Source organism: Erithacus rubecula, assembly GCF_903797595.1.
Source record: "Erithacus rubecula genome assembly, chromosome: 16".
NCBI lineage: Eukaryota > Metazoa > Chordata > Aves > Passeriformes > Muscicapidae > Erithacus > Erithacus rubecula.
In genome coordinates this window covers 11,276,586-11,302,551 of record NC_136668.1, presented here as the reverse complement: position 1 = coordinate 11,302,551, position 25,966 = coordinate 11,276,586, and the positions used below count along the sequence as shown (strand labels likewise).

At 56.3% G+C, this 25,966-nt stretch overlaps 2 protein-coding genes across 7 annotated transcripts in view; both read left to right on the top strand.

The window, feature by feature from the left end:
- The first annotated feature begins 635 nt into the window (after window positions 1-635).
- LOC306808741 (nuclear factor 7, brain-like) lies at window positions 636-6,625 on the top strand. Of its 4 annotated transcripts, none has more exons than XM_079319665.1 (7): window positions 636-724; window positions 1,240-1,514; window positions 2,086-2,181; window positions 3,794-4,027; window positions 4,383-4,402; window positions 5,135-5,250; window positions 5,344-6,624. In XM_079319665.1, exons 2-7 carry the CDS (start codon window positions 1,242-1,244, stop codon window positions 5,886-5,888), a joined length of 1,284 nt encoding a protein of 427 aa, XP_079175791.1. In that variant the 5' UTR covers window positions 636-724; window positions 1,240-1,241; the 3' UTR covers window positions 5,889-6,624. The 4 variants fall into 4 exon arrangements, with proteins under 4 accessions (XP_079175791.1, XP_079175792.1, XP_079175793.1 ...); XM_079319666.1 differs by having other exon boundaries at window positions 648-753; window positions 5,344-6,625; XM_079319667.1 differs by having other exon boundaries at window positions 666-720; window positions 5,344-6,625.
- A 3,830-nt stretch (window positions 6,626-10,455) lies between these two features.
- Window positions 10,456-25,966, top strand: part of FLT4 (fms related receptor tyrosine kinase 4) — a 58,058-nt gene continuing 42,547 nt past the window's right edge. For 2 of the 3 annotated variants that reach the window (XM_079319434.1, XM_079319435.1), the window contains exon 1: window positions 10,456-10,693. In XM_079319434.1, the coding sequence (XP_079175560.1) occupies window positions 10,636-10,693 (58 nt within the window). In that variant the 5' untranslated portion in view covers window positions 10,456-10,635. The remainder of the gene's footprint in view (window positions 10,694-25,966) is intronic. The other variant, XM_079319433.1, reaches the window with a different exon arrangement.

Below are 25,966 nucleotides of genomic sequence, written 5' to 3'. Positions count from 1 at the left end.
AAGCATTGACCAGAGCTGTGTTCAGAGCTGCGAGCAGGGGAGAGAGAGGGAGGCTTGAGCCTGGAGCTCATTTCTGTGCTCTTTACTGAATGCAGCAGTGGGGCGGGAGCTGTGCAGAGCAGGGCGGTGCAGGACAGAGTAAGGACAGCGCAGGAGAGGTGCAGGGACAGTAAAGGGGCTGTACACGGGCAGCAAAGGGACAGTGCAAGGACAGTCCAGTCCTGTCCAGTGCACTCCAGTCCAGTGCATTCCATTCCAGTCCAGTGCACTCCAGTCCAGTGCACTCCAGTCCAGTCCAGAGCACTCCAGTCCAGTCCAGAGCACTCCAGTCCAGTGCACTCCAGTCCAGTGCACTCCAGTCCAGAGCACTCCAGTCCAGTCCAGAGCACTCCAGTCCAGAGCACTCCAGTCCAGAGCACTCCAGTCCAGTGCACTCCAGTGCCCCCCGGCCTCGCACGCGCCTTCCCGCGGGCAGCGCGTGAAGCCCCGCCGCTGGCCCAGCGCGCTCGCACGTGACCGCGTCACGTGCAGGGCCCGCGCCCCTCTCCCTCCGCGGGATCCCGCCCAATGAGCTGACGGGCCTCCGCGTGTCCGTGTCGTGATTGGTCAGAGTGGCTGTCAGTCTGCGGGAGGGGCGGGGCGAGGTGTGGCGGTGGCCCCGAGTTTGGAGGGTCGGAGGTGGGAGAGCGGCGCGACGGGACGGTGCTGGACTGGACCAGAGTGGGTTAGACCGGACTAAGCGGCTTCAGCACGGTGGGGACCCTGGGATGGCGGGGGACCGGGGCTGTGCCCAGGGGAGCGGGCGGTGCGCACCGCGGGATCGAGCCGAAGGGGTCCCGCACATGGCGGCGGCGGTGCCGCATCGGCCCGGGGGCTCCCCGGGATGTGGGTGCGTGCTGACAGCATCGGGCCGGTGACCCCTGCGCTGCGGCCCTGTGGGAACACAAGGCCGAGCCCTGTCAGACGCACTGAGCATTTTGCTGAAGCGACGGGGTATTAAAAGTTGTTCCCGTGCAAAAGGAGTGACCCTCGGCCAGGGCTGCTCTGTAATTTGGGGCTTTCCAGCGCTGCGCACACCCCGTTAGCAGCTGGACAGGCGCTGTGCCTCCCGCCCGAGGGCTGGAAACCAACCCGTGCCAGAGCCAGAGCGCAGGAGCGGCCCGAGTCCGCCCGGTGCCGAGGCCGGGGCTGCGTGCGTGTGCTGCTCAGGCAGCTCAGGGTGTCACTGTGTGCCCGCAGGGATGGCCGGCCGGAGCCAGGAGCGCAGCCTGCGGGAGGAGCTGACCTGTGCCATCTGCTGCGAGCTGTTCAGCGAGCCCGTCATGCTGGACTGCATGCACCACTTCTGCAGGGGCTGCATCCAGCAGTACTGGGACAGCTGCGCCCACGGCCCCTCGTGCCCGCAGTGCCGCCGCCGCTTCCCCGGCCGCGCCTTCCGCACGCACTACCTGCTGGCGGGGCTGGTGGAGAAGCTGCGGCGCTGCGGCTCCGAGCAGCACCGGCAGAAGATGCAGGTGAGTGGCTTCGGCCAGGCTGGGCAGGAGGGGACAGTGCCACATGAGCCCTGTACAGCCACCGCCTCTCCTGCCTCAGGCAGTTCCCCCACTAGGAAGGCTTATCTAACCCAAGTGCAGTGACATTTGTGTCTCTTCCTGATTAGTCCCTCACCCGATTTCCTTACAGCTGTCTGCCTTTTGAGCACTTTTCTTTTGCGTTTGTTTCCCTCTCTGCTGTGTCTGATTCCTACCACAGCTTTGTCATTTCTCATTTAAGGATGTGGTCCCTGGCTGCTCGTGCCAGGTGCTCTGCTTGAGGAGACAGTCCCTTCACAACATGCAGCATTTAAAGCTTGTGCAAACAGATACCCAGGCTGCAGCTCCCAGTGTTAAAAATAAATTGGATTAATTACTTGCACAAATACTTAATTCTCAAGGCTGCGCATCAGGTGCTTGCTTCTCCTCACAGCCTTTATATGAGATCCTGTTGCAGTCTCCTTCTGATGCTGACCATAGGAATTGGAACTGTTCCTGAATCACAGTAGAGTGGTGAAAAGGCCTCCTTACTTTCTTTTCCTTGCTCCTGCAGAAGCACCTGGAAGATGCTTTGCAGGCTCGTCAGAAGGAGATGGAGAACTTGCTGCAGAGGAAGCGTGTGGTGCAGGAGGACATCTGCAGCCTGACGGTAACACCCTGTGGGAGCTGCTCTTCAGGCAGCTTCTGGGGCAGTTCACAGAGCATGAGTGTATCACTTCAGCTGAGGTTTAGCTTAGCTTCCTGTAAAAACCTAGATGAGTAACAGTGGGGATCTACAGCACCTCCCTTGCATGTATGCCCAAGCTCATCACTGCTGGATATTGAGCCAAGTTTTGGGAGGAGCATTAGCACTCATTAATGCAATGTTTACAAATGCATTGGTGTAGCAGAGCTGAAATGTGGTGAGTGGTGAGAGCTGTGGGCAGCCTGCTCTGGCCCTGCAGCACTTCTTCTTTGGGAGAGCATTAACTCTTGGCAGCTCTAAAATCCTCTCATGTCAGAAGGGATGGCAGCAAAGCTGAAGGAACTGGGTCAGTGGCAGGGTTGGCACTGCAAGAGTGGTGGCCTTACCACAAGGGCAGTGTTGGGATTCACTGCAAAGCTCTGAGGTGAATGAGGAGCCTGAGTGCTCTCCATGGGCTTGAGAGAGACCAGGGTCCCTGTTGGTACAGATCTGTGAAGTGACAACAGCCACAGGCTGACTGTGCTGCTTTCTTGGATGGCATAAAAGCATTAAAACTAAGGAAGGGGAGTTAAAGGAAAATGGAAGTATTTGAGAGATGAGGTAAAAATTGAGAGGGGAAAAAACCCTGGCTTCTGACTGGTACCTCTGATCCTCCAGCCTGCATCATTTCAAATCTCTGTCCTCTTGCCAGATGTGGAATAGACCTTTGAGACTAATGAAGAAGTATTAGCAAATAAGCACGTGTTTTCCTGTTGCTGTGCAAGAGCCAAGAGGTGTCTCAAGAGTAAAGAAACAAATGGCTGATCTGAACGGGGAGGCCCTGCACCTCCTCTGTGGTTCTGGTGTGTCAGCACAAACACCTGCTAGAGCAAGAAGAGGCTGGTGAAGCTTCAGATCTCTGAAGAATATGGCTGTCCTGTGGGGAGAAAGCAATGTGAAATTCAGGAAGCACTCCTCAAGAAAGTAATGAGGGCTAAGGTTGCACTTGGAGATTAAAAGCTTCAAGATTTAAGGAAAATAAAGTCATTGGCTGTGTCTTGTAAACAGGCAGGAAGGCAGTGAGAGCACAACAAGGTTGGCTGGCGAGTAAACAACTGGAAAAACCTGACCTCTGAATAGAGCTGAATGGGATTTTATCAGCCTTAATGACAGAGATTAGTTTGTGCAGCTTGCCTGTCAGGCAGCTGTGCTCAGGGTCTGGAACGATGTGAAATAAATGCAGAGTAACCTGAACAGCTGAGTCTGCAGCTCCACAAAATTTAACCAGCTCCAGTCTTGCCCACAGGCAAATTCCTGGTAGTGTGGGAGAGGGCTGTGGCTGCATATGGGGATTTCTAGTTACAGTGACCAGGCTTTTGGTGGAGCTGGTTTTTTTGGGTTGGTTGTTTTTTTTTTTCCCTTTGGCTCTACAGCCTTGAAGGTTCTTGTGTCCTGTTCTCCATCCAAAAAGTCATTGCTACGTCTAAACCTCAGATTTCTAGGGCTCTGTAAGCAGAGTAACAGGCACAGCCATCATGTGCACCCACTTGTGTGTTTTAGTTGTGGAACTCACCTTCTCCCTTTTCCCTCTGCTTAGAAAATGTCTGGGGAGCTGAACTTCAAGATTCGAGCTGAGTTTGCTCGCCTTCATCAGATCCTGGAGGAAGAGGAGAGAGCTGTGCTGGCAGAGCTGGGTGAGAAGGAGGAGCAGTCACTGGCCCAGCTGCACAGACACGTTGGCCAGCTGGAGGAGGGGGTGGCAATGCTGCAGAGGGACATCAAGCACGTCAAGCAGACCCTGAGCAGGATGGAAGATGTGTCACTGCTGGAGGTGAGATGGTTTGCTGACTCTGGCAGGAGGCTGAGTAAGGTTTCAGGATCTCAGATTAGGATGGGAGAGTCTTAAATGATAGCACTAGGCTGTACCTCAATGCTGTTCTCATTACCATCCTTCTGGATTATCTGCCCAATCCCTTGGAGTTTGGAGAATTTAGCCACAAGGGTTACAGTGGCATCAGATGTGGTAGGTCTTGGGAGCCTTCCTCATTCTCCATCCAAGTGCCCAGTCAGTTTTCCCTAGGATACAGGTCCTGGTAGCTTTTGTGGCAGCAGGAGGTGGGACAAGGAATTTATTTGTGCAGCTGTATGAATTAGTGACTGCTAATTCTCTCTGCTTCTCACTGCAGGTGGAGAGCCTGGATATCAGGTACGTGTCTGGCATGAAAGAAGCTGATTCCCTTTTCAGGAGCTTATCTTAGTCCCTGGCTGGGACCACATGGGAGAGGCACTTTATCTCAAGTTTTGAAAGCATCACAAATTGCTCAGGAAGTCGCTGGTGCTGTGCAAGTTGGAGGCTGGTCCCCAGCATGCACTGCTCTTCCCAGGGAGCATCCTACATGTTAACGTGGCAGGAAGAGTGGGAGGAGGACACAGTGGTTTGGAATGGGTGCAAGAGCCATGTGTGCTGCAAGAGGGAACAGACTTTGGGTGCTTCATCCTCTCCCTGCTCTTCCTCAGCTTTGTGCTATTCATGAGGCTGCAAAAGTGACCCTGAGGTGCAGGTTTGTCTGGGGCTGGGAGTAGCTGAGGGCCAGAGCTGCCACAGAGGAGTGTGTCCCTGTCCCCTCCCTCCCTGGGATGCAGCCTGACTCCACAGGCCCTGCCTGTTCTGCCATGCAGGAATCCTGTGGGTGTGGGTTTGACAGGAGTCACTGCTCCATGAGCAGTGTGCTGGCTCTGTCTTGGGCGCCTCTGCCCTGAGCCATTCACTGCTCTGGGGGCAGAGCTGCATCAGGCAGAGCAAGCAGAGACATTTGTGTCCTGTCTTTACTAATCTGTCCCATGCAGCACTGTCCTGCAGCCCTGCCTGTGCTGTTCCTGCGTGCCTTGGCAGTGGCTCAGCAGAGGGATTGACCCTGCCTGCCTCTCTCTGCCCCAGGCCCTCGGTGTGTGTTGAGAGCCAGCCTGCCCTGGACCTGCAGCACTACAGGGACAGCCACAGTGGTCCCTTGCAGTACATCTTCTGGAGGCAGATGCTGCGCTCCATCTGCCCTGGTGAGCACACGGCTGTGAGAGATGGGTGTGGTGGGCCAGGCGTGCTTACAGGAGTCTACAGCTGCTAAAATGTCATGCTTGATGTTTCTGCAGCTCCTGCTCCGCTCACCTTTGACCCTGAGTCAGCCCACCCCAACCTGGTGTTCTCCAGGGACCTGACAGCAGTGACAGAGAGGAGTCGAGCCCAGGCTGTCCCCATCAGCCCCCGGCGCTTCCGGCAGTGTGTCAACGTGCTGGGCTCGCAGGCCTTCGACTGCGGCCGCCACTACTGGGAGGTCTGGGTGGGCAGCAAAACCAAGTGGGACCTGGGGGTGGCTGCTGACACTGTGGACAGGGCGGCCAAGGTCAGGCTGTGCCCAGAGAATGGCTACTGGACCCTTCGGCTGAGGAACAGGACCGAGTACTGGGCCACTGCCACGCCCTGGGTGCGCCTGGCTCCCCGCCAGCCCCCACGGAAAGTGGGCGTCCTCCTGGACTGCCAGGAGGGCACTGTCGCCTTCTTTGATGCTGGGGACATGTCCCACCTCTACACCTTCCACCAGGTCTCTGCCAAGAGATACTGCCCCTTCTTCAGCACCTGCTTCAGTGACGGGAGGGACAACGTGGAGCCCATGCGCCTCTGTCACCTGGCCCTGTGAGGGACACCAGCCTGGCCCCTGCCCCGGGCTGCACTGCACACCAGTTCTGCACACACAGCCTGATGGGTGTTGGAGGGGCTGTTTTGGTTTCAGTTTTGGGAGGAAGGAGAGGATGAGTCTCTTCCCAGGTCCTGTCTGCCCTCCCTGCCCTGTGCCATGACTATGGCGCAAGGTATTCACAGAGGTTCCTGGCACCCCTAGAACAGCCTCCCATTGCTGAGCACAGTTCAGTAGCAGCAGTCACGGGGCTGCAGGGGATCTGGCTGTGTGTTGCTGGCACTCCTGCTTCTCTGTGCTCCCACCCATTTGCCTCCACCCACTGGACTCCCGGGGCAGCATCGGGTGCCTCAGCTCCCCATCCCGGCCGTGGGCTCTGCTGGCGGAGCTTCCCGGGCAGGGCTGCGGGCCGGCAGCAGAGGGAGCCCAGGGACTGCAGCGCTGCTCCCTCCCCTCCGGCACTATTAAAGCTCCTTGGAAAGCCACTGCTGCCTGCTGGGGCTTGTGTGCTGGGGGATCTGCTGCTCTGGGGTGTGGCACAGCCGGGGGGCACCGAGCAGCCCCCAGAGTCCTGCTCCAGCCCTGGCTCTTCTGTGCCTGCACGGGAGGCTCAAAAGAGCTGCTGCTCCCACATAGTTCCTCAGAGCATTCCCTGCACATTTTCCAGCAGCTTTTGACCATTTGCTGTTTGAGAACATGGGAGAGAAGCCCTCTGAGCCTAGTCCTGATTGTGGGCTACTACAGTGTCTTAAGATGTGGCCATCTCTGGCTTGGCTGGGTATTAAGAATTTGTACATGTGAAAAATGCCAAGTCCCAATTTCCAAGTTTAGCAAGAATGTGGCTCTTTTCCTGTCAGCCCCCTGTGGCCCTGCTGGCAGCTCTGCACCTGCAGGAGGGCAGGCAAGAGTCCCTGGGGGACAAGTTAAAGGGGTTTGGCTTTGTGGTTTGTGCCCAGGAGGTGCTGGCAGTCTCTCTGCCTCATGAGTCAGCAGAGGTGGTGGGATGGGTCCAGGCCTGGCTTGTGGAAGTGGTGGGTGGGAGGGAGGATGGCAGTGCCTGGGGAGGGTGGAAATGTCATGTTTTTCCCACCCAAATCCATTCCAAGCTCAAAGCAGAAGCCAGAGCTCCCCAATACTGTGTAGTCCCCAGTGCTGGCTGGAGCCAGACACCTCTGGTAGAGGCTCAGCTTTCTGCAGTGTGGGGAGGGCCAGGTGTGAGCCTTTCCAGCTCCCACAGCTGGGCACAGGGACCCTTGCCAAAGCAAGGCCTTTACTGGCCATCTGCCTGCCCAGGGGAATGGCATGGGAGCTCTCCCCTGGTGCCACAAGGGACATTTCCTCTCTGCACACCAGTGCTGCCGTGTGCCTGGGCTGGGGGTTCCTGATGCCTTGCAGGCAGGAGAAGCCAGAGGCAGGATGTCCCGTGCAGGGTTCAGGCAGATGTGTCCTGTGCAGGAGCACTGAGCACAGCCCAGGGCTGCTCCCAGTGATGGGGGAGCCTCTGCTCTGTGCAGCCTTGCTGGGGGCTTGTGCTCCCTCCTGGCCCCTGGCAGCCTTTAGCCAGTGAGTGCTGGGCCCATGAGCTGAACTCAGCATCCTCTCCCAGCTCCCCAGAGCCTCAGCTGAAATAAGTGGAGAAGAAAGAGCTGTTGGTTTGGAAATGGTGCTGCAAGCAGGGCTGTTACCCCTGCAAGGGCTGGGAGCCTCTGGAAAGGTGAGGCTGGTTTGATCTCAACAGGGAGTTACTCTGGGGAAAGCTCAGACCCATCAGCTCCGCAGGCTGCCCAAAGTGCAGCCAGGTACAGCTGGGCTGGCAGTCCCCAAGGTGTGAGGGGAGGCAGGGTGAGCACAGCCAGGCTTTGCTGTGTGCCAGCTCCTGCTGCCCAGTGCTGCCATGTGCCACATGGGCCAGTGTGATGGCACAGGCTGCCAGTGTGTGCCACTGCCACTGCTGCCACCTCCCACCCTCTCCCCGTGCCTGAGGCAGAGCTGGAGAGCAGCCTTGTCCCAAATGCTCCCGAGGAAGCACATCCTTCTTTCTCCTGCCAGGCTGTGCGTGGTGGCCGTGGCACGCTGCTCCCAGGCAGAGTCACATTTTGGGGTGTAATGTCCTTGCCTGGTCCTGCTGGCAGGGCAGGGCAGGGCTGGGGAGGCAGAGCAGCTGCTCCATACAGGGAAAATGCTGCTCTGGGCTGCTGTGCATGCAGCGTTAGCCCAGTGAGGAAATGCAGTCTGCCACTAAATGCTGCCTGAAAAACACATTTCTCTGACAAACCAGAGCACCGTGGAGTAGGAACTGTAGGTGTGAATACAGTGACTACTTGAGCTTGGCCTGGGTTCAGGCAGGAGGGGATAGGGATGGGAGAGTGGGCACCATGGGGTTAAAGTACCCCTCACCCCAGTATCCAGACTGCATCTTGCCAGGGCTGGCTCTTGCCATCTTCTCCCAGGGCTGGGCTGTACTTTTCCTGTGGGTTACCTCATTGCTTTGTCCCTGGGTGTTCCCAGAGCCACCCCAGTCTCCCAAAGTTGTGCTAGGGCTGAGCTGTGTCCAGCAGCTCTGCCTTGGCAGCCTTCTGTGATCTGTGTGTGTCTTGTTCCAGTGCTTTGGGGAAGCCTTTGCTTCCTCGGGTCCCCCCACGTGCTGGAATGGGGACAAGATTTTAAAATAAGGTCCTTTTGTTTCCCAGGGCCACAACAATAGAAAGGTCCCATCGGTCCCACAGTCGCCGTGCGTTTGTGATGGAAAATTCCCCGCCGTGGCGGGGCGAGCCCTCCCGGTGTCCTGCCATTGCTGCCATTAGATGGCAGCATGGACGGGCTGCTCCTGCACCGTGCCACGTTCGGACTGCAGCGCATGGAGGATGCCAAAATCCCTCCACTTTAGGGGTGCCAGAAAATGCCTCCCCTCAACCCCGGGTCAGACCCTCTGCTCCTCTCGCACTGAGCTTCTCCAGGCGCCCTCTGGCTGTGCGCTTCAGCCAGCAGCTCCGTGGTGCCATGGGATTCATTCCCCTGTCACTGTCACCCCTCAGCACCTCACCCCTCACCTCCCGAGGGTGCTGACCCCCATGCTGTCCCCAGCGTGGGTGCACTGCGTGGCTGCCCCTTCTTTCATCACAGCCCCTGTCGCTGGGGAGGGGTCTGATCCCACAACCTCAGCTCTTCACTCCTCAGTGGTGGGCCACCCCTCTGTGATATTCCAGCTCTCCCTTATCATGGCAAGTTTTGGAAGTCTCAAACTTGAGGGACTTGGACACCCACCTGGGATGAAGTGGCATGGCTGCTTTCTGCTCTGCTCAGATCCAGGAGGGAGGTGTTCCAAGCTGAGTGTGCTGAAGAGTGATGGAGTTGGCACTCTCTGGGTTTAAAACTCACTAATCAGGATGGGGGAGTCGGGTAAAATAAACTCTGTGACTTAGAGTCCCTCTAAGGGTTCCAGAAGAGGGACAAGATAATTTCTTCTGCGGATTTCACAACGTGAGCAGCTGAGCTCACCAGAAGTTTTCCTGCCTTTTTGGACCCGTGAGCGCAAGGCTTTCATTCAGGCTCTTTCTTCACTGCCTACAAGTGAGAGTAATTAATAATCCTCTGTGGCGCAGCGCGGGGCCGTGTTAATTGCTCCGTTCAGCGCCCGTTGGGTGCTTGGCCAGGGCTGTGCCGGCTGTGCCACCGCGCTCCCAAAGCTCTGCCGTCGCCTCCGTCTGCGGCGCGTTCGCCGCCAGCTCGTTCCGAGCCAGAGTCGCTGTCGCTGGCCGTGCCAGCGCTGTGGGGGCAGCGCCGCTGGCACCGGCGGGGCCGCACGGCTCGTCTGCCAGCGCCACGGGCGTGTGCGGGTTTGGTGCGTGCCTGCCAGGAACCGTGCGGGTGCCACTCTGAGCGGGGCTGGGGACAGCGCGGCTGTTCCGTGCTGCTGGCACTGTGCACGCATGGACAGCGTGAGTGCGGGGCCCTACTGCACCCCCGATGAACACGGGTGCGAGTGTGAGCACACCCGAGTGCGTGTGTGTCAGTGTGTGTGCGGGCCAGGGAGTGCGGGAGGTTCCAAAGGAGTGTGCAGGGCTGTGTGAGTACAGGTGCGAGGTGTGGAACTGAGTGGGTGCACAGGTATGAAAGGGGTGTGTGCAGGCAGGTGTGAGATGTGTTCCATCGTGTGTGTTAGGAGCGTGTTTGCGAGCATTCCCTCTGCTCCGAGACGCCGAGCTGTGCACCCAGGCACGGACGAGAAACAGGCGATGTGCGGGCGTTCTCACACAAGTGCGGGGGGGACACACGGGGTGCATGCAGGTGTGAAAATACTCGCAGGTGTGGGGGTGCTCATGTGCCCACGGGTCAGGGATGATGCAGACCCACCCACACGGGCGGGGAACCCACATGCCCCCCAGATGCAGGGGATGCAGACCCACACACACGGGTGGAGACTCCTAGGTGTGAAGTGATGCGCGCACCCCCGCTGGTGCGGGGAGCGCGGATTCCCCGCCAGTGCTCGGAGCCGCAGGTGCGCTCCCCCCACCCGCTCTGCCTCCCCGCCGCCCCTCCCCGTCCCGCCCCGCCCGCCCGGCGCCCCGAGGCTCGGCGGAGGGCGGCGGGCGGCGGGCGGCCCGGGCGGGCGGAGGAAAAGGAAGCGGCCCCGGTGCTCCCCGCCCGCCGCTGCCGCGCGTCGCCGCAGCTGGGGCGCGGCGGGAGCAGAGCTCGGGCGCGGGGCGCTCGCACCGCTCCGCATCGCACGGACCTGCCGGCAGCCCCGGAGATGAGGAGAGTTTGCACGCTGCCCCTCTGGCTCTGGCTCGGCATTGTCTCGGAGGCAGGTGAGCTGCCGGGGCTCAGGGTGCCCTGCCCGCTGTGATGCCCGCTCCGCACCTGCGGGCGCGCTGGGGACCGGGGTGCTCCGGCGGGACGGGACGGGACTCGGCACCTCCGCCCGCATGTCCTCCAGGGACCCGTACTGCCCGCACCCAGGACGGGGATGTGCCGTGCCCTGGCGCTGCCGGTCCCGGGCTTCCCCATCCCGGCGGGGACGGGCAGTCCAGGTCCCAGCGACCCCAATCCCCGACGGGGACCGGCGCACTCCGCCCTGGAGTGCCCCATCCCCGACCGGCGCTGCCCGAGCCATCCCCAACCAGGACGCGCCGCGGTGCCCGCCCGGGCGTCCCCGACGGCGGTGCCAGCGTGCCCGCAGCGACAGGGCGGGACGGGGGGATCCTGCTGCGGTCCCCGCGGGTCCGGGGCGCGGGGAGCCCACGCCGAGCTCGAGCCGCGGACGTGTCGCTGCGAGCGGGGAGAAACCCCACGGGACCCTCGCGGGAGGGATGTCGCTGCGCGGGGACGCGCCCGGCTGGAGGGCAGGCTGGAGGCCAGTCCCTGCTCTGTGTATTTATTTTTTCACGCACAGAGTAATTAATTTGTGTGTGCCGGGGAGGAAGGCGCGAGGAGGCGGGGGTCCGTGCGAGGCTGTCCAGCCTGTCTGTCCCAGCTCTGGTCCGCCTCGGAAGTCACCCGAGGCGGATCCCAGTGAAATGCTTTCCCTTCCCATAGCACTTCTGGGGCAAAAGGCTGTTAGGCAGAGAGTGCAGAACCACGACAGAGATGGGGCTGCAATGCCCTTCTAGCAAGCAGAGCCCGTGAGACAGGGCAGAGCTGGGTAGGCAGTCGGGACAGGACACCCCACCACTCCCCCAGAGGAGCTCTTTCTTGCACGAGTAAAGCATTTACAGCCCAGATCAGAGCAATACTGAAAAAAAAGTTAGTAATGGAGAAAGCTTGCAATGTGGGGAGATTGATTTTTGGGAGCATCAATAGAATTTTCTGTAGCATCAGCTCAGTGACTTGCTATCACCAGTGGCATTTGCTGCTATCGTTGAAATGAGCTCACAGGAGAGCTGCAGGTGTGGCATGAACAGCATCACCAGCAGTGTCATCGTCAACCTGCTCTGCCCAAAAAGCTGCTGATGGCTCTGGTGTCATGGGGCCAAAGGACACAATGGGTGGGGGAGCTCAGGGAGCTCAAGGAGGCTGGGCAGAAAGGAACCTGCTGCCGCTGGCATTGCAGTGGAAGCAACTGTTCAAAGTTCTCTTGTTGTTAGCAAATTGTAAAGCACGGTGTAGCTGCTCCCGGGTTCTTTCATCTGCTGGAGGTGCAGGAGCAGTGCCTGGCAGGCTCTGGCCAGTGCAGCTGTGTGGCCTTGTAGCACAGGGCTGAGCAGAGCTTTGAATCTCTTGGTGCTGCCTGATTAGTGCAGCGATGAAGGGTGATGTGGAGCTCAACTGGGGGATGGTACCATGGGGATTTGCTTCCCCTCCTTCCAATTTTCCAATGAGGACAATTTGTCAGTGCCTAAAGCACCCACAAATTTCTCATTAACCATAATACCAATGGAGTGCAAATATTTGCTCCCTTTGGATGCAGAGATGTGTATGTGACACTGTTCCACCTGTGAAGGATGAAATAATCATCTCATGATTTTCATGAAAGGTCTGTTCTGGCACCATGGTGCCTGCTTAAATGGGCCAGCGTTCGAGGATGCTTTGTGTAAGAGCACAAAACTCATACACATTCCAGCTCCATGGTGCTCCCAGGATGGAGCAGAGCTGGGGAGCTGCCCTGAGCAGGCAGTGAGATGGGGAGAACAGGCAGAGATTCAGCCCCAGCATTCTAGATCATCTCGGCCTCTCAGGGTAACCCTTTATGAATAGTGATGAGACTGTGTGCTCCCTGAGGCACCATCCTCTGGACACGGAGCAGTGCTGAGCCCCCACAGCCAAACAGTCCTGCTGGGGACACTGGGGACACAACGGGCATGTGCCCATTGTGGGAGGGAAGGGAAGGTTTGTGCAGGACCTGAGCCGATGGCGTTGGCTGCCGCTGCCAGCTCCCCTCTCGGATCACACCGAATTCCCGGCCGGTGCTCGGACAGCCCCGCGCTGACCGTGCCAGCAGCAACAGTTGCCTTTGCAGCTGGGATTTGAAGCAGTTGCTTTATTGCAAGTAATAAACACGGGCCTTTTCAGCAACACCCTTTCATTCAACAGCCCTGACCGCCCAGGAACTCCACCAGGCTCAGCCCTCAGCAATGAGCCAGGGCCGCCGAGGGGAGTGGGTGTGCAGGATGGTGGGTGTGCAGGGATGCTGCCCGCGGTCCCGGGGGCTGCCAGGGAGGGGACTGGGCAGGGACAGCCGCAGCTGCGCCCTTCTGTCCGCTTAAGGATGGTTTCAGTGAGTGAGCTGCAGCTACCGCCCTGGGGTTTGGTTTGGGCACGCGAGCCCGCGGCTCGCTGCCTGCACAAACACCCACCCGGGCGTCACTGAGCTCAGGCTGACGTCTGGCCAGAGGGACACTCCCCCGGCAGCACAATGTCCCCAGCCAGTGCGGGCAGGCTGGACGGGGCTTCCTCCAGTTATCCCGTTCCCCTCCGCCGCTCGGTCCCGCGGGCTCGCTCCGGGCAGGATCGCTGTCCCCAGGGTTTCTCTTGGCCCCGCGCTGTTGCGGTGTTTTCCGGGGCAGGCGTGGGAAGGGCAGGTGCTCCCAGCCAGCCAGGAGGGAACAGCCTGTTCCCGGCATCCCGAGGCAGTTCCTGGAGAAAAAAGGGGAGAGCGGGATCCCACGGGAACGGCAGCGGGAGGGAGGGGACCGTGGCCAGGGAGCAGTTTCTCTAAAGCCACAGAGGACTCCCATCACACTCGAGAGGTTGCCTTGCAGAGCGAGAGGGGGCTCTGGGTGGGTCCCTAGGTCTGTCCAGCTCTCAGCAGCTTTGGTGAGCAAGCTGAGCCCTGGGGTTAGCACCTATCTCACCCACCCTCTCGTCCACTCCAGCTGGCACAGCAGAGGTGACTGCATTCAGCCCGCTGGACTGAAACAGCCCCAAAACAATGGACACAAGGCAGGAGACTCCTCACTCCCAGTTTGGGGGAGCTGTGCGTTTTACCCAGGGAGGGAAGCTGCAATAATCTGGGGGTGATGGGGAGGTCCTGCAGGTGCAGGGAGAAGCAGAAAGCCCTGGGATGGCCAGACCTTGCAGGCTCCATTGCCCGTGGATGGTGGGGAGCCAGCAGGGCTGGTGGTTTCCGTGTGAGGAATGACTAAAACCACAGGGCTCTTCCGCTGGGAAAGGCAGGCTGAGGCATTGTGACTGAGGGCTGCAAAATCACGGCTCGCCTGGAGAAGGCAATTCCTGGTGGAATCCCTTACTGGGAGTCCCATGATGGGAGTCTGGTGGCTGAGCAGCAGTGGAGCTCACCTTCACAGGGCCTTGTGGGTTTTTTGCCTGGGTCCATGGGTAGCTGTGCATGGAAAAATACATGGGTTTGCAAGGAGAAAATCCATGGGTGGTTAGTTCAAGCTGCAAGCCCCCTGTTCCCACCATGGACTGTGAGCCAGAGGTGCCCAGTGCAGCGATTTGCATTGACCCGCCCCAGCTTCCCCTGAGCTCCTGCAAATCTCCTGCTGGGCAAGGGGCAGCAGCCAGGTACACATCCCACTCCTGCTGTGTGCTGTGGGGGGATCGTGACCTCCCAGTGCATGCCACGGTTTTCTGGGGAGACCAGAGCTGAGCCTTGCCCTGGGCCAGAGCTTTTGTCCTTCATTAGGAAAAGAAATACTGCTGCAGCTGCACTGGCATCTAGTGACTGGTTAAATGAATTCCAGGGGTTTTATTGCCTCTAGCTATCCCAGACCTTTGTTTCTCATTTCACGTTGTTAAAAGAGGGGGGTTAGGCAGGTCCCAGGGGGGCTTTTTCTCTTTGGTCAGAGTAGTTCTGATGTTTTCGGCGCAGCGTTATTGCCCATCTGCGGTGCCTCATTGTTAAGGCAGAATAGTGGAAGCGGAGGTGGCCTGTGCTCAAGTCGGCGAGGAGGCACAAGCCCTGAGCTCAGCCTGGCCACTCCTTTTGTCCAGCAAACTGCTCCATCTCTAGGTGCAAGTTCAGCAGAAGGAGGGTGAAAAACCTGGCCCTGCAGCAGCCGGTGCTGAAACTCCCACTAAGTTTTATAAGCTGAGGATATTAAGTGGGGAGTCTTGGAGTCTCTCCTGGAGTCCTTTCTCTGCTGAGGTAGCAGAAACAGGTTTCAGCCAGTGACTTGTATTTCACCTTAGAACTTCTCCCACGGGTGAATTGTTTTTCTTGCTGTGTTTCTGCCCCCTCCTTCCAGAGCAGGGATTCCTCGTGCAGCCTTTGCGGCCAAACCTGGAGGTGCCTTGGGATGGACGTCATGTGCTAATGAGGCAGGATTGGTTTAAGGGGTCAGGAAAAGACCCTTACTGGGCAAAGAGGGAGGACAGAGTGATGGGGGAAGGCAGATTTAAGTGCTGTGGTCTCCTGTATCCAGCAGCTGCTGCTCTCCTGCTTGGGTTCTATGCAGTGAAAGGCAGCAAGGGGTGCTCACAAGGACCATGAGAAAGGGGCAAGTGGATTGCAGACTGTCCTGGTCCCTGTTGATGATGAGTCTCTTCCCTACTGATGGGAAGAGCCCTGGAGTGAGCAGAGAGAAAAAGGAGATGAAATCTTACCTGTTTGCAGCAGTCAGCCCAGAGCTGGTTACAACTCCTGGCAGACCCTGGAAAACCCCAGTTCTGTTTCAGAGGAATTGGTGAAAGAATAAGCTTGACTCTGCTCCTGGTGTAGGTGCGTGCAAAGAGAGAAGTGATGGGGTAGCTCACTGATGTTTTTGGGACCAGTTGTCTCTGTGGGAGGTGTAGCTGCCCACTCATGTTCAGGTGTGGAGGGGTTAAGCCTTCTCCTGGCAGTGACTCCAGCTGGCTGGGCAAATGCCAGGCAGTGCACCGAGTCTGCCTGCCTTGTTCTGTGGTGCCAGAAACAGTGACACAGCACCCAGACTCTGTCCCACCACAGCCCAACTGCCCTGCCTGGTGAGACCACCTGCTCAGGAGGCCAGGGGATCCCCCAGGGAAGGGTTAAGCAAAGAGGAGCAGTGCCAATGCCAGGCTGGGTGTCCAGGTTCTCCCTTGGCGGAGGTCAGTGGTGGTTCATGGGAAAGGAAAAATTGGCAGCTGGGCCGGATGTCCCTGCATTTCCCCTCTTCCTGCAGCCGCCTGAACGATGTTCCTTATTTAGCTTTCCTGACGGACAGGAGGAATCTGATGGCGGAAACTGTCACTGGCTGATAACAGTTCAGGGACCCCTTTATGATGGGCGGCACGGCAGGGAGCAGGGCAGCACTGCCCTGGCTGGGAGGGGACACCAGGGCTGCCCTTTGCTCTGGGTTCTTGGGGACAGCCAGGCAGGGCACTCACAGCTTTTCCCTTTATGCTGTTCTGTGTGCAAACACCCTCAGTGCTACTTAAAAGACTCTCAAGACCAAGAAGTGATGGTGTGTGTCCATACCTCTGTAATGTTGGCTTTTTTCCTTCTTTTTGGTGAAGCATCTGAGCTGGTGGAAAAGGCTATGGATGGGCAGAGGGGAGGCATAGAGTAAAGCCTGCCAAGGTCTGAGACCAGGTGAGGCTTTGTACTCACTGGCAATGAGGATGTGAAGGGCAGCCATGGCTGGGATGCTCCAGCAGGAGCTGGGAGTGCTGACCAGTGCCACAAGTTGAGCACAAACATCAGTGCTGGGACAAGATCCCATACAACAGTGTGCTGCACAAGCAAATGAACACAGCAATGGATATGTTCCTCCATGTTTAATCCTCAGCTTTTTCTCCATGGAAGATGGCATCTTCCTAGTGTCTGAGTCATTCTCTCATATGTGCCCATGGTGGCCAGCCTCAAAACCACAAAAAGTCCTGAAACACAGCTTGGATGTCAATGTATCCATTGATTTTTGCCTTGCATCTGTGGAGGCCACCAGGCTGCTGCCATACCAGTAACATCATTGTTTCCATGGCAATTAATGTACTTTAGGAGGGCAGAATGTACAGCAAGACTGTATTTACTCAAGAGCAAGCCCCAAGCAGAGCAGCCCTTGCCACTGGCCAGGGCACTGTACCCTCAGTCTGTGGAATGCCCAGGTTGGTGTTGCTGTGTTTTGCATTGGGATGCAGGATGTGCTGAGTTGGTTCAGCCAGGCTGGGTGGCTCAGGGCCCTCACAGACCTGTGCAAAGACTGTGCCACAGCCTTGCACCTTGAGACCACCACTCCTCTGCTGCTCAGAGTTCTGTGTTCTCTAGGGTGGTGAGAGCTGCACACTCCAAAGTGCACCTCTGTTTCACTCTTAGCTGAGGAATGTTAAAAATCTCACTGCAAGGTGCAAAACCTCAGCAGGAACTCACAGGGGTTGTGTCAGCTCTCTCTGAGCCATCCACTGTCTGACCAGATCACCCACATGAGCATCCATGAATTACAAGACTGAGGTTTAGGTCATCAAACCATGGTGGTACCTCAGGACCAAATGATTCTCACTTCAGCTGAGTTCAAACCCTTTAGTTTGCTTTCTGTCACTGAGCAGCACAGGCAGGGAGACTGGTGCAGAGGGAATTGCTGTGTCTGTCCCTGTGTGTCCCTGTACTGCCCTCTGTGTCACAGGAGTGTGCAAGGCTGGTGGATGTGGGAAGGAAGCAGGAGCTCCAAACCCCAGTGCACGTTTCAGCTGGGCATGCTGAGGATGAGGTACCCTTGGGGAATGACAGGGATTTGCATCCTCCTGGCTATTTTGAGGAAGAAAAGGCAGCAAAATTCATTTTGCAAGTTATTTGTTTAAAGTTATATGTGTTTCTTATGGTGTCACTTTCTAGCATGTGTCATTGCAGTGAGTTAACTTCCTGCTGTACTTTCCTGGGCAGGAGTCATCTCACCCATTCCCTCACATCAAAGTTTGGTGTAGAGCCCAAGGCATTTGCTCTACACTCAGCAGGGGGGAGAGAGGCTTTTTTGGAGATGCTCCAACCTGTCCTCAAGGAGGTGTTGAAGGAACTGGGGAGGTGATGGCTGAGCCAGCTCCATGGTGTCTGCATGGATCCATGATCCCAAGGCTCTGTGCCTCAGCCAGGTTGTATTTAACCCCACAATTCCCTCTCTTCCTCACTGGCCACCCCAGCTCTCTCTACCTCAGCAGTTTGCAGCTGCATGAGGGGACTGGCATGGTCTGGCTGAGGGTAAAATCAAAGAGAGCAACATCAAAACAACTGACGGCCCCAGCCTCAGGAGACAAGGCCAGGAGGAGGCTGGGAGGCAGTGGGATCATGTGGAGTGAGCAGTAGACAAAGGAAGGAAGTTTTTATTACTGGACCAAATCCTGAACTCCTTCACTTGTATTTAGGCCAATGTCTCAGTGACTTCAGTGGAGCTTGGTCTGAGTAAAGAGAGAAGGAAGAGCTTCAGAATCTGGCCCCTGAGTAATTGTGTCACGTGGGAAGTTTATAAAGAATTTGCAAGCTCATGGTGGCTTTTCTGAGCAGCTGGTGGTAGCCAGCAAGCAGCACCCCTGGCAGCCAGGCCTCCCCTGGGTCACTGTCCCCTTCCTCTCTGCTCCTTCCCCATCCTGCAGTGGGTTCTCCATTCCAGCTGCTGGCAGGACAGGCGGGGGCTTGGCAGACCCTGCAGGGCACAGCGAGGTGCTCTGAGCTGGGCAGTGGCTCTGCAGGGTTATGAAGGTCTGTGTGCACCCTCATGAAACTCATGAGACCCATGGAGGGTTTTGGGGTCTTCCATCATCCTTCTGAGTTACAGAGGCACTGAAGCTCTCCATGAAGCAGGGAATTCTGTGAAAGGTTTACTGGTTTTTTATTTACTCCACAAAAAAGCACAGGGCTGTGTAGCAGAGCCTGGGAATTCCTCCACTAATTTCCCAAACTGATTGGGACACCCCGTATGCTTGCATGGGCATTTGACAGTGAGGTTCAGCTCCAGGCTTAGCTTTCCATCTGTAACTTGTTTTCCCCATTTCTGAAGTACTGATATCCACTGAGATGGATGTTAGATGTAGTCACCTAAAAAATAAATATTGACATAAGTGTGGGTCAAGCCAATAGTTTCCATGAATGACAGTAAATTTTGACATTTAGTGAGGCAGGAAGGTTGGGCACCAATGGTGGTTTTTACTGATTTGGAAGCTTCCAGCTCAGAGTGATGGCAGTGAGTGAAATCACAGCCAGCAGAGGTGACGGCATCCAGCGCCCACAGAAACCCATCACTCACACCCTGCCTCATCCCAGCCCCAGCAGAGTCCCCAGAGGGGCATAACTGGGGCTGAGTGGCCATCAATCCTTCCCCACACTGCAGCCCCTGGCCTTGGGGAGCAAAGGGCAGAGGGTTAACAGCATGTCCCATACCATGGGAGATGCACACATCCACACCAAGATCACTCACCAAGCAAGCAGTCATGGTCCCTGTGCTGGCATGAAGCACGGGGGAAGAAATTGCCTTTCCTCTGAAAGGAGTTCCCTGGTAATGCCTTGTAAAGCAATTAAGGCTACAGAATGTGCATCTGGGCCTGGTGCCTCCTCGTGGGGTTTGTTGGCTGGTGCCAAACTGTCAGATTTGGCCAGTCCTGGACTGTAAGTGCTGGCTCTGGCAGTACTGCAATGCTGGGATGGGATCAGGGCATATCCTGGTCTTTCATCTCCTCTCTGTGCCGTGACATTTCAGTGTGCAAGGCAAGGGCAATTGCAGCATACCCCACAGTGCCCTGTTCTGGGGCAGGCTCAGCCCCAGGATGTGTCCCCTTGGCTGACAGTGTTGCAGTGGGATTTTCCTCACCATGTTTGCTTACTCCTGTGCTACAAGGGCTGACAGAGTCACCACTGTTAGTGCTGCACTGGGTGTCCACGGTTTAAACATGAGGATGGAGTTTGATGTTCCTCAAAGCCCCTGTACTGCAGGGAAGCAAGAACCTCTCCAGTGATGTTGTCACACCATGGTTGTGTCCAGCCCAAGATGCAATCCCTGCTGCCAAGGTGCCTGCTTGCCCAATGTTGCCCCTCCACAACATTCAGCGTTTCACAGTATTTATGGCTGTTCCTCACCCTTAGCTGCTTAGACAAATAAAGCGTGATGCAGCCTGAGGCAGTTAATCCCCTGCTCTCCAGCCTCCCAGCAATAATAAGGAGTGGGTGGCATTTGAAAGAATGCACTGGGGGAGAGGGGGAGTGCTGGGATCTAGTTTTTATATGGAGGGGGAAATCCAAGCCTGCCTTCATTGGAGATAAGCGATGTGGCTGGGCTGAGCTCTGGCTCAGAGGTTTTAGTGGTGATAGAAGGCAGGAGACTCCGTGTTGCCCCCATGGTAACCTTTGCCAAAAGAAAAACACTTCTTAAAACAATAGTGATTTAAAAAAAAAAAAAAAAAAAAAAAAAAGGAAAATAAACAGGACCCCACATGAACTTAGGAAACCTGTTCTGGCTTAAAGAGAGATGTGTATGATGAAATGAACCTGAGTGGCACTTGGAAGGACTCACATTTCTGGGAGTAGGGAAGGGCCAGTGTCTATCCTGGCCCTTTTGATCTAGTATGGTGCCAAAACACCCCTACACCCATTTTCTCCCATGTTGGTGGCCCAAGCCCATGTGTCCTTCCTTCAACCACACCTTGAATTCCGTGGGGCTGGAGGGGCCATCACCAGCCTCACCCCGTGGCTCTGAGCATGGAGCACCTCGTGGTGGCCGAGCAGGGAGAGTGAGGAAGCAGCGTGTTGTTCCTTTAGCAGCGTTTCCCTGTTGGTGCTTGTGCTGTTGGCTGGAAGTCATTAGCATGTGTAAACGCTTCCTTCCCATCGCGTCCGCTTGCGTGCTCTTCCCACTGCGCTGCGTGGCAAGGGAAGCACCTTGGAGCAGGAAAACAACAGCCACAACTGCGCACTAACACAGAGTAACTGCGTGTTTATGGAACCTGGTCACCCTGCAGTAAGCTATTTTTAAAAAGCAGAAGAAGAGGTTTAGCTTGTTGGCCTTCAAATAGAGCCAGAGTCCTACACTGCCATTTAGTCTGGGCGTTTCATTGTAGGAATTGTGCTGTGATATACAAAGTGTGACATTTCCAACTCAGCCTTTCTTGGAAGGGAATTAAATTAGTTTCATAGCTGCACAAGGGGTGTTATGTGGAGATGGAGAGAGAAATCTGTGCAGATGTTAAACAGCCAACTAATCTCAAGTGACGCGAATGCCCCAGTACACTTTGGCTCTCAGAGATGATGATTATCATCTCCTGCTGCAGCGGGTCCTGCCTTGTGGTCACAGCTCTGTGCCAAGAGAAACTGAGAGCGTGTGCATCTGTAACTTGCCATCAATGCCCTGGACAGCCCCACAGGGCCGGACTTCCTTCCACTGCCCTGAGTCTCTGCATCTTCAAATCTCTTTGCCCAGCAGGGAGCAGGTGGGAACACTGACCCAGGGCTGAGGTGCAGCCCAGCAAAGCCCAGCAAGGGGGGAGAGCTTTGCTGCGCTCTTTAGAGCCCATCCCTTCTGGGGATTCTGCAGAGAACAGAGCAAGATTTCATTAACCACATCAGGGTTTTGGCAGCTCTGGCTGCTTTCAGGAATGGCAGAAAGCCAAGCTGAGCTGTGCAGTGGAGGGCTGGAATTTCTTATCTCCAATGTGCTGTAGGTGCATTTACCCCAGGGATCCCCCCTCCCGTCCTGCTCGTGCTGAGGGCTCTTAGATCTGCAGCGAGTGCTCAGAACTCCTCCGTCAGCCCTCGCTGCTTCTGTCTGACCTCGTACCTGAGCCTTCCTTCCTCTGCTGCTACCTCTGATGACTAATTCTGCTTTGAAGAGTGTGTGCCTGTGATCTCCCTGCTGCCCTCGTGCCCACCCCAGCCAGGGTCGTGCTGATGCTCGTGTGTGCACGTGCAGGTGTGCACGGAGAGGCTGCGCAGCGAGCAGGGCTCGTGCTCCCCAGGCAGCAGCTCTCTCTATGCCCCTGATCACTCTTCCTTTTGCTTTATTATTATTATTTTTAGATTATACTTAGCGCTTGAAGCCCCCTCTTTGATAATCAGGAAGTTTCAATTCCTCCTGCATTTCGCTTGTGCTTCCTACTTTCTGCACCCATCCTCATCTAATGCAGCTTTTTCATGTTGCATTGGCTCTGGGCTAAATTAATTTTCTTTGTTCCCTGTGTACCTATAATTAGAAGGAGTAAGGATTCCTCCTTTCTTGCACCAGTACATGTTTTTCTAAGCCAGAGCAGCCCAGTTTCTGCTGCCCTACCCTCTGTGGCTCAGGCAGGGATGGAGGTACATGGAAGCTCTATGACAGCCTTCCAGTGAGCCTGGAGCAGATGGGGAGTTGAATGCAGGTTTTCCAAGGCAAAGATAATCATCTGATTGCAAAACTATTTTTTGCCCCACTTACCCTGTTTATCAATCAGCCTCTCTTGCACCCTGCAGCTGGAGATCAACTTGAGGGTGGGCTGTGCTGCAGAGAACAGGCACTGCCAGCTCCAGGGCAGCTGTTTGGTTTAAGGGCTCTGGGTTGATTTCAGTTCACAGCTAAGTAGCAAACATCTGGATGCAGACTCCAGGGACATGAAGATGGAGAAGCAGGTCTTTTCTACTTGGTCCATTGTCTCCCAGCACAGCTTGCAGACCCCTGAAGAAGCCCAGCACAGTCAGGAACAGCAGGCTGGGCAGGAGGCAGGCAGGGCACCCCAGGCTTTGCTCACAGGGGGAAACCTACCCTTAGTGGGTACAGGGTTTTTTCAGTGTCCTGCTCAGTTTGTCCATAAACCAATAGTCTTGGGAAGAGTTAAATTTCAAAGACCAGCAATTAAGCCCACACACATTAAGGAAAAAGCAAACCTGTGACTTGTTTTTTTCTTTCCAAATGCTGCTGCCCTTTTCTCTCCGTGCTCAATGCTGACCCTCGGGCTCTGTCTGACTCCCAGGTCAGCTGCTCTGCCTCCTCATCTTCCAGTGAGAGCTGGATGCTGAGGCCTCACATGGCTTGAACTCCATCTTCCCCCAACAGCACACCTGCAGTGTGCTTCAGCAGGAGTTCACCTGAGCCTCTGGAAATGGCTCATGATGGAGCTGTAGTTGATGTTGAATCTGAGTGGGTCTCTCTCCCCTCTCTCTCATGTTTCTCAGGCTTTTCCCTTCCTCTGTGTTCATGCAGCAAAGTCCAGGTGCTGTGGGTGGAAGCCTCTGCCCAGGTGCTGAAACTGGTCTTGGCTTTGGCTGGACAGCCAGCAGCCTCAGCATGGGCAGCTGGAGCTCTGGGAAAGGGGATGATACCCTGGCATGGACAGGAATACCCTGGATGTACCCACTCTGTTATGGCAGTGGGTTGTTGAGAGACTCCTGGCCCTGAATGTCTCACCTGGATCATGGTATGTAAGAGCTGGTGGTGGCTTATCTTCTGGGAGCTTATCTGTCTTTGGGAATCTCTCTGTGGGTATCCCATAGTGGAAAAATTCACAATGTAGCTGAGTTACTTGAAAAGGTACTTGGTCATCTGACTCATAACTCCATCAGGTATGGTATAAGAAGCAGTGGATTGTAATTTCATTCCATAATTTCTCTTTAATTGTCCATGGGGAACCATTTCTTTTCAGTGGCCAAAGCTGTGTCCTTAGTGTTCCATGGGTTTGTACCCACTGCTGCCAGAGGTACCTCAGCACAGCAAAACCCCTGGGGTTACACCTGGATAGTCACAGGGTGGAATTAACCTCTGAATCCTGCAATGGTCAGGCAACTCCTGAGCAACCCCAAAGAGATGAGCTGGAGGGAGCAGCAGTCCTTTCCCAAGACACTTGCCCAGGGATCCCAGACCCCCAGGGCCCACAGGGGGGTGTCTGTCCCTAGGCCATCCTGGCCATGCATTGTGCTGGCAATACCCTATGCCAAGTAGTGGATTTGGACCAACACTTGTTTCACACAAACTGTGGACCATGCTTTGCATCCCTTCAAGTCAGAGATGTAATGAACAGTGTTAATTGCTGATATCAGTCCCCTAAAACCATCGGATCCCTCTGCTCCTTCTGAGCCAGGTTAATCACACCCTGCTGGGGCAGAGAATGTGAGCAGGGCAAGATTTTGAAAGAAGTAAATTAAAACGGAAAGAGAAGCAACCTGACAGTCCTTAAGATGCAGGAGGATAATTTTAATTGAGTTCTGCAAGGGTTTAGCCGTGCAGTTAATAGGGGCCACTGGAAGAGGGCTGGTTCTGTATGCTAAGCAGGACAGCTCGCCCAGGGCTCCTGCAGAACCACGGCAGTGGCAGAGTGGGAGCTGCCACAGGCATTTGGGTAGGTCTGAGGATTTCTGCCCCTTAGGGAGTGAATCCTGTGGACAGAATAGGTCCTGTTCCTGTCTGAAGGTGCTGGGCCCCACCTCCCCTCCCTGCGCATCCCGCTGAGCCGGAGCTGCCCTCTGAAATGTCAGCGAGAGGAAGCAATCCTTGGCTTGTTAGTTTCTACAAGGAAATAAAACACACAGATGGTTCGAGCATCCTCTATCTCAAAGGCAGGAAAAGGATTCTCCGGGCAGGAGCAGGCAGCCAACAAACGCGGAGCGATCCAGGGGATGGAGGGCCAAACAAAGCGGCGTCTGGCCAGCCCTGGCCGCAGCCGAGAGGGAGGGCGGGCGGCAGAGAGGGGACAGCAGCGCTCTGATGTGCCGGAGCGGGGACAGCAGCGCTCTGATGTGCCGGAGCATCCCTCCCGGAGCGAGGGCAGCGCACAGGCGCTCCCCCGGGACCCGGGGCGGCTGCTGACAGCACAGATCCTGCAGGGTCTGCAGGGTGGCCCCGGCTGACCCGCTGCCCCCGGCCGGACATGCGGCTACCTGACACGGGCTAACTTTGGCTCGGGACGGAGCCGCTCGGGGAGGATGGAGCGGGGAGCGGGCGCGGGGGGGCGCGGGCAGGGAGAGGAAAGACGGCAGGAGACAGAAATGCAAACATGGCCTGACAGCCGTGGGGCAGGGGGAGGGGAGGAGGAAAGAGCGGGGTAAACCTGGCAGGATGGAGCAGGAAACCGGGCTGGAGCGAGCAGGGCGATGGTGAGATAGTGCTTCCTGCCGAGGAGAGCGGCAGGCACACAAACACTGCGGACGGGCTGAGTCCTCGGGGGTGCTGTGGGATGATGTGCTGGCAGCAGCCCTGGCACAGCAGAGTCCAAAACCAGGTGACAGCGTGCTCAGCATTGGGTGTGGCCGTGCTTTGCTGCCCAGGGCAGCTGGCTGGGAAATATCCCGGTATAAATCCCTGCCTGAAGGCACCAAGGCACCAGGGACACACGGGTGACTCTGCTCCTCAGGACAGCCCACCTCTTCTGAAAGTGGCTTCTGCTTCTGAGCTGCTCAGTTTCTGTTCCCTGATGGATGCCCAGCTTGGAAGACAAAATGTTGAAGGAGCCCAGAGAATTTGTGCCTTTTTTTTGCCTCATTACCCATCAATGAAGGTGGTTATGAGATACCAGAAAAGAACCAGTTAATTAAAGTTTATCAGCCATGAGAGGCTAGAGAGGCCTGTTAGGGTGCATGCACTGAGACCAAGCAGCTTTTCGGACTGAGGTCTCTTTGGCCAGAGCCCCAGGCACTGGGTGTGCAGCTGTGGAGTGCCAGGGGCTGGGGAAGCAGGGTGGAATGCCCAGCCTCAGGGTACTGCTGCTCTGGCTGTGGCTTCTGCTTGTGTGACCTTGCTGCTGTCATGTAATGTGCTGCTTATGTCTCTGCCCACCCCATCCCACTCCCCACTTGGCTGCCAGGGAGGGGGATGCTTTGGCTGGGGTCTCCCCTGGTTGCAGGTGCTGAGGTGGAGGAGAGTTCTGTTCCTTCAGTCCCCAAATGCCCTGTGTGTTTGGACATGTGTCCTCCCTCCTCACCTGGCATCGCTGCAGACCCAGGATGCTCAGGTATCTCTGAGTCTGGTGCCAAGGGAAAAGCATTTCCACAGCTCTGGTGGTGCTCTAGTGGCCCCTTTCTCAGCCCTTCTGTTGGTTCCTGCTCAGGGGACTCCCACCTCCACACACCAACTTGCCACAGGTGTGCTGGGGCAAAGATGATCTCTCACACTGCTGGTAGTGGACAGGAAGCATCAGACACCCAATAATGATGGTCACCTCTGTGTTTGTATTGACTGAGTTTCTGTAATTATTTTTCCTTTCTGTCCCCCGAGAAAGGACACATGTCCTAATTGAAGCAGTGGAACATTTGATGTTTTGGGAATGTCTGCACAAACTGGTGAGGA

Excerpts from the sequence above, each read along its gene's own strand:
- LOC306808741 (XM_079319666.1), top strand. The coding sequence starts at position 1,242 with ATGGCCGGCCGGAGCCAGGAGCGCAGCCTGCGGGAGGAGCTGACCTGT. Across the intron at positions 2,182-3,793 it reads AGGACATCTGCAGCCTGACG|AAAATGTCTGGGGAGCTGAA; the intron begins GTAACACCCTGT and ends CCCTCTGCTTAG. Across the intron at positions 5,251-5,343 it reads GCTGCGCTCCATCTGCCCTG|CTCCTGCTCCGCTCACCTTT; the intron begins GTGAGCACACGG and ends ATGTTTCTGCAG.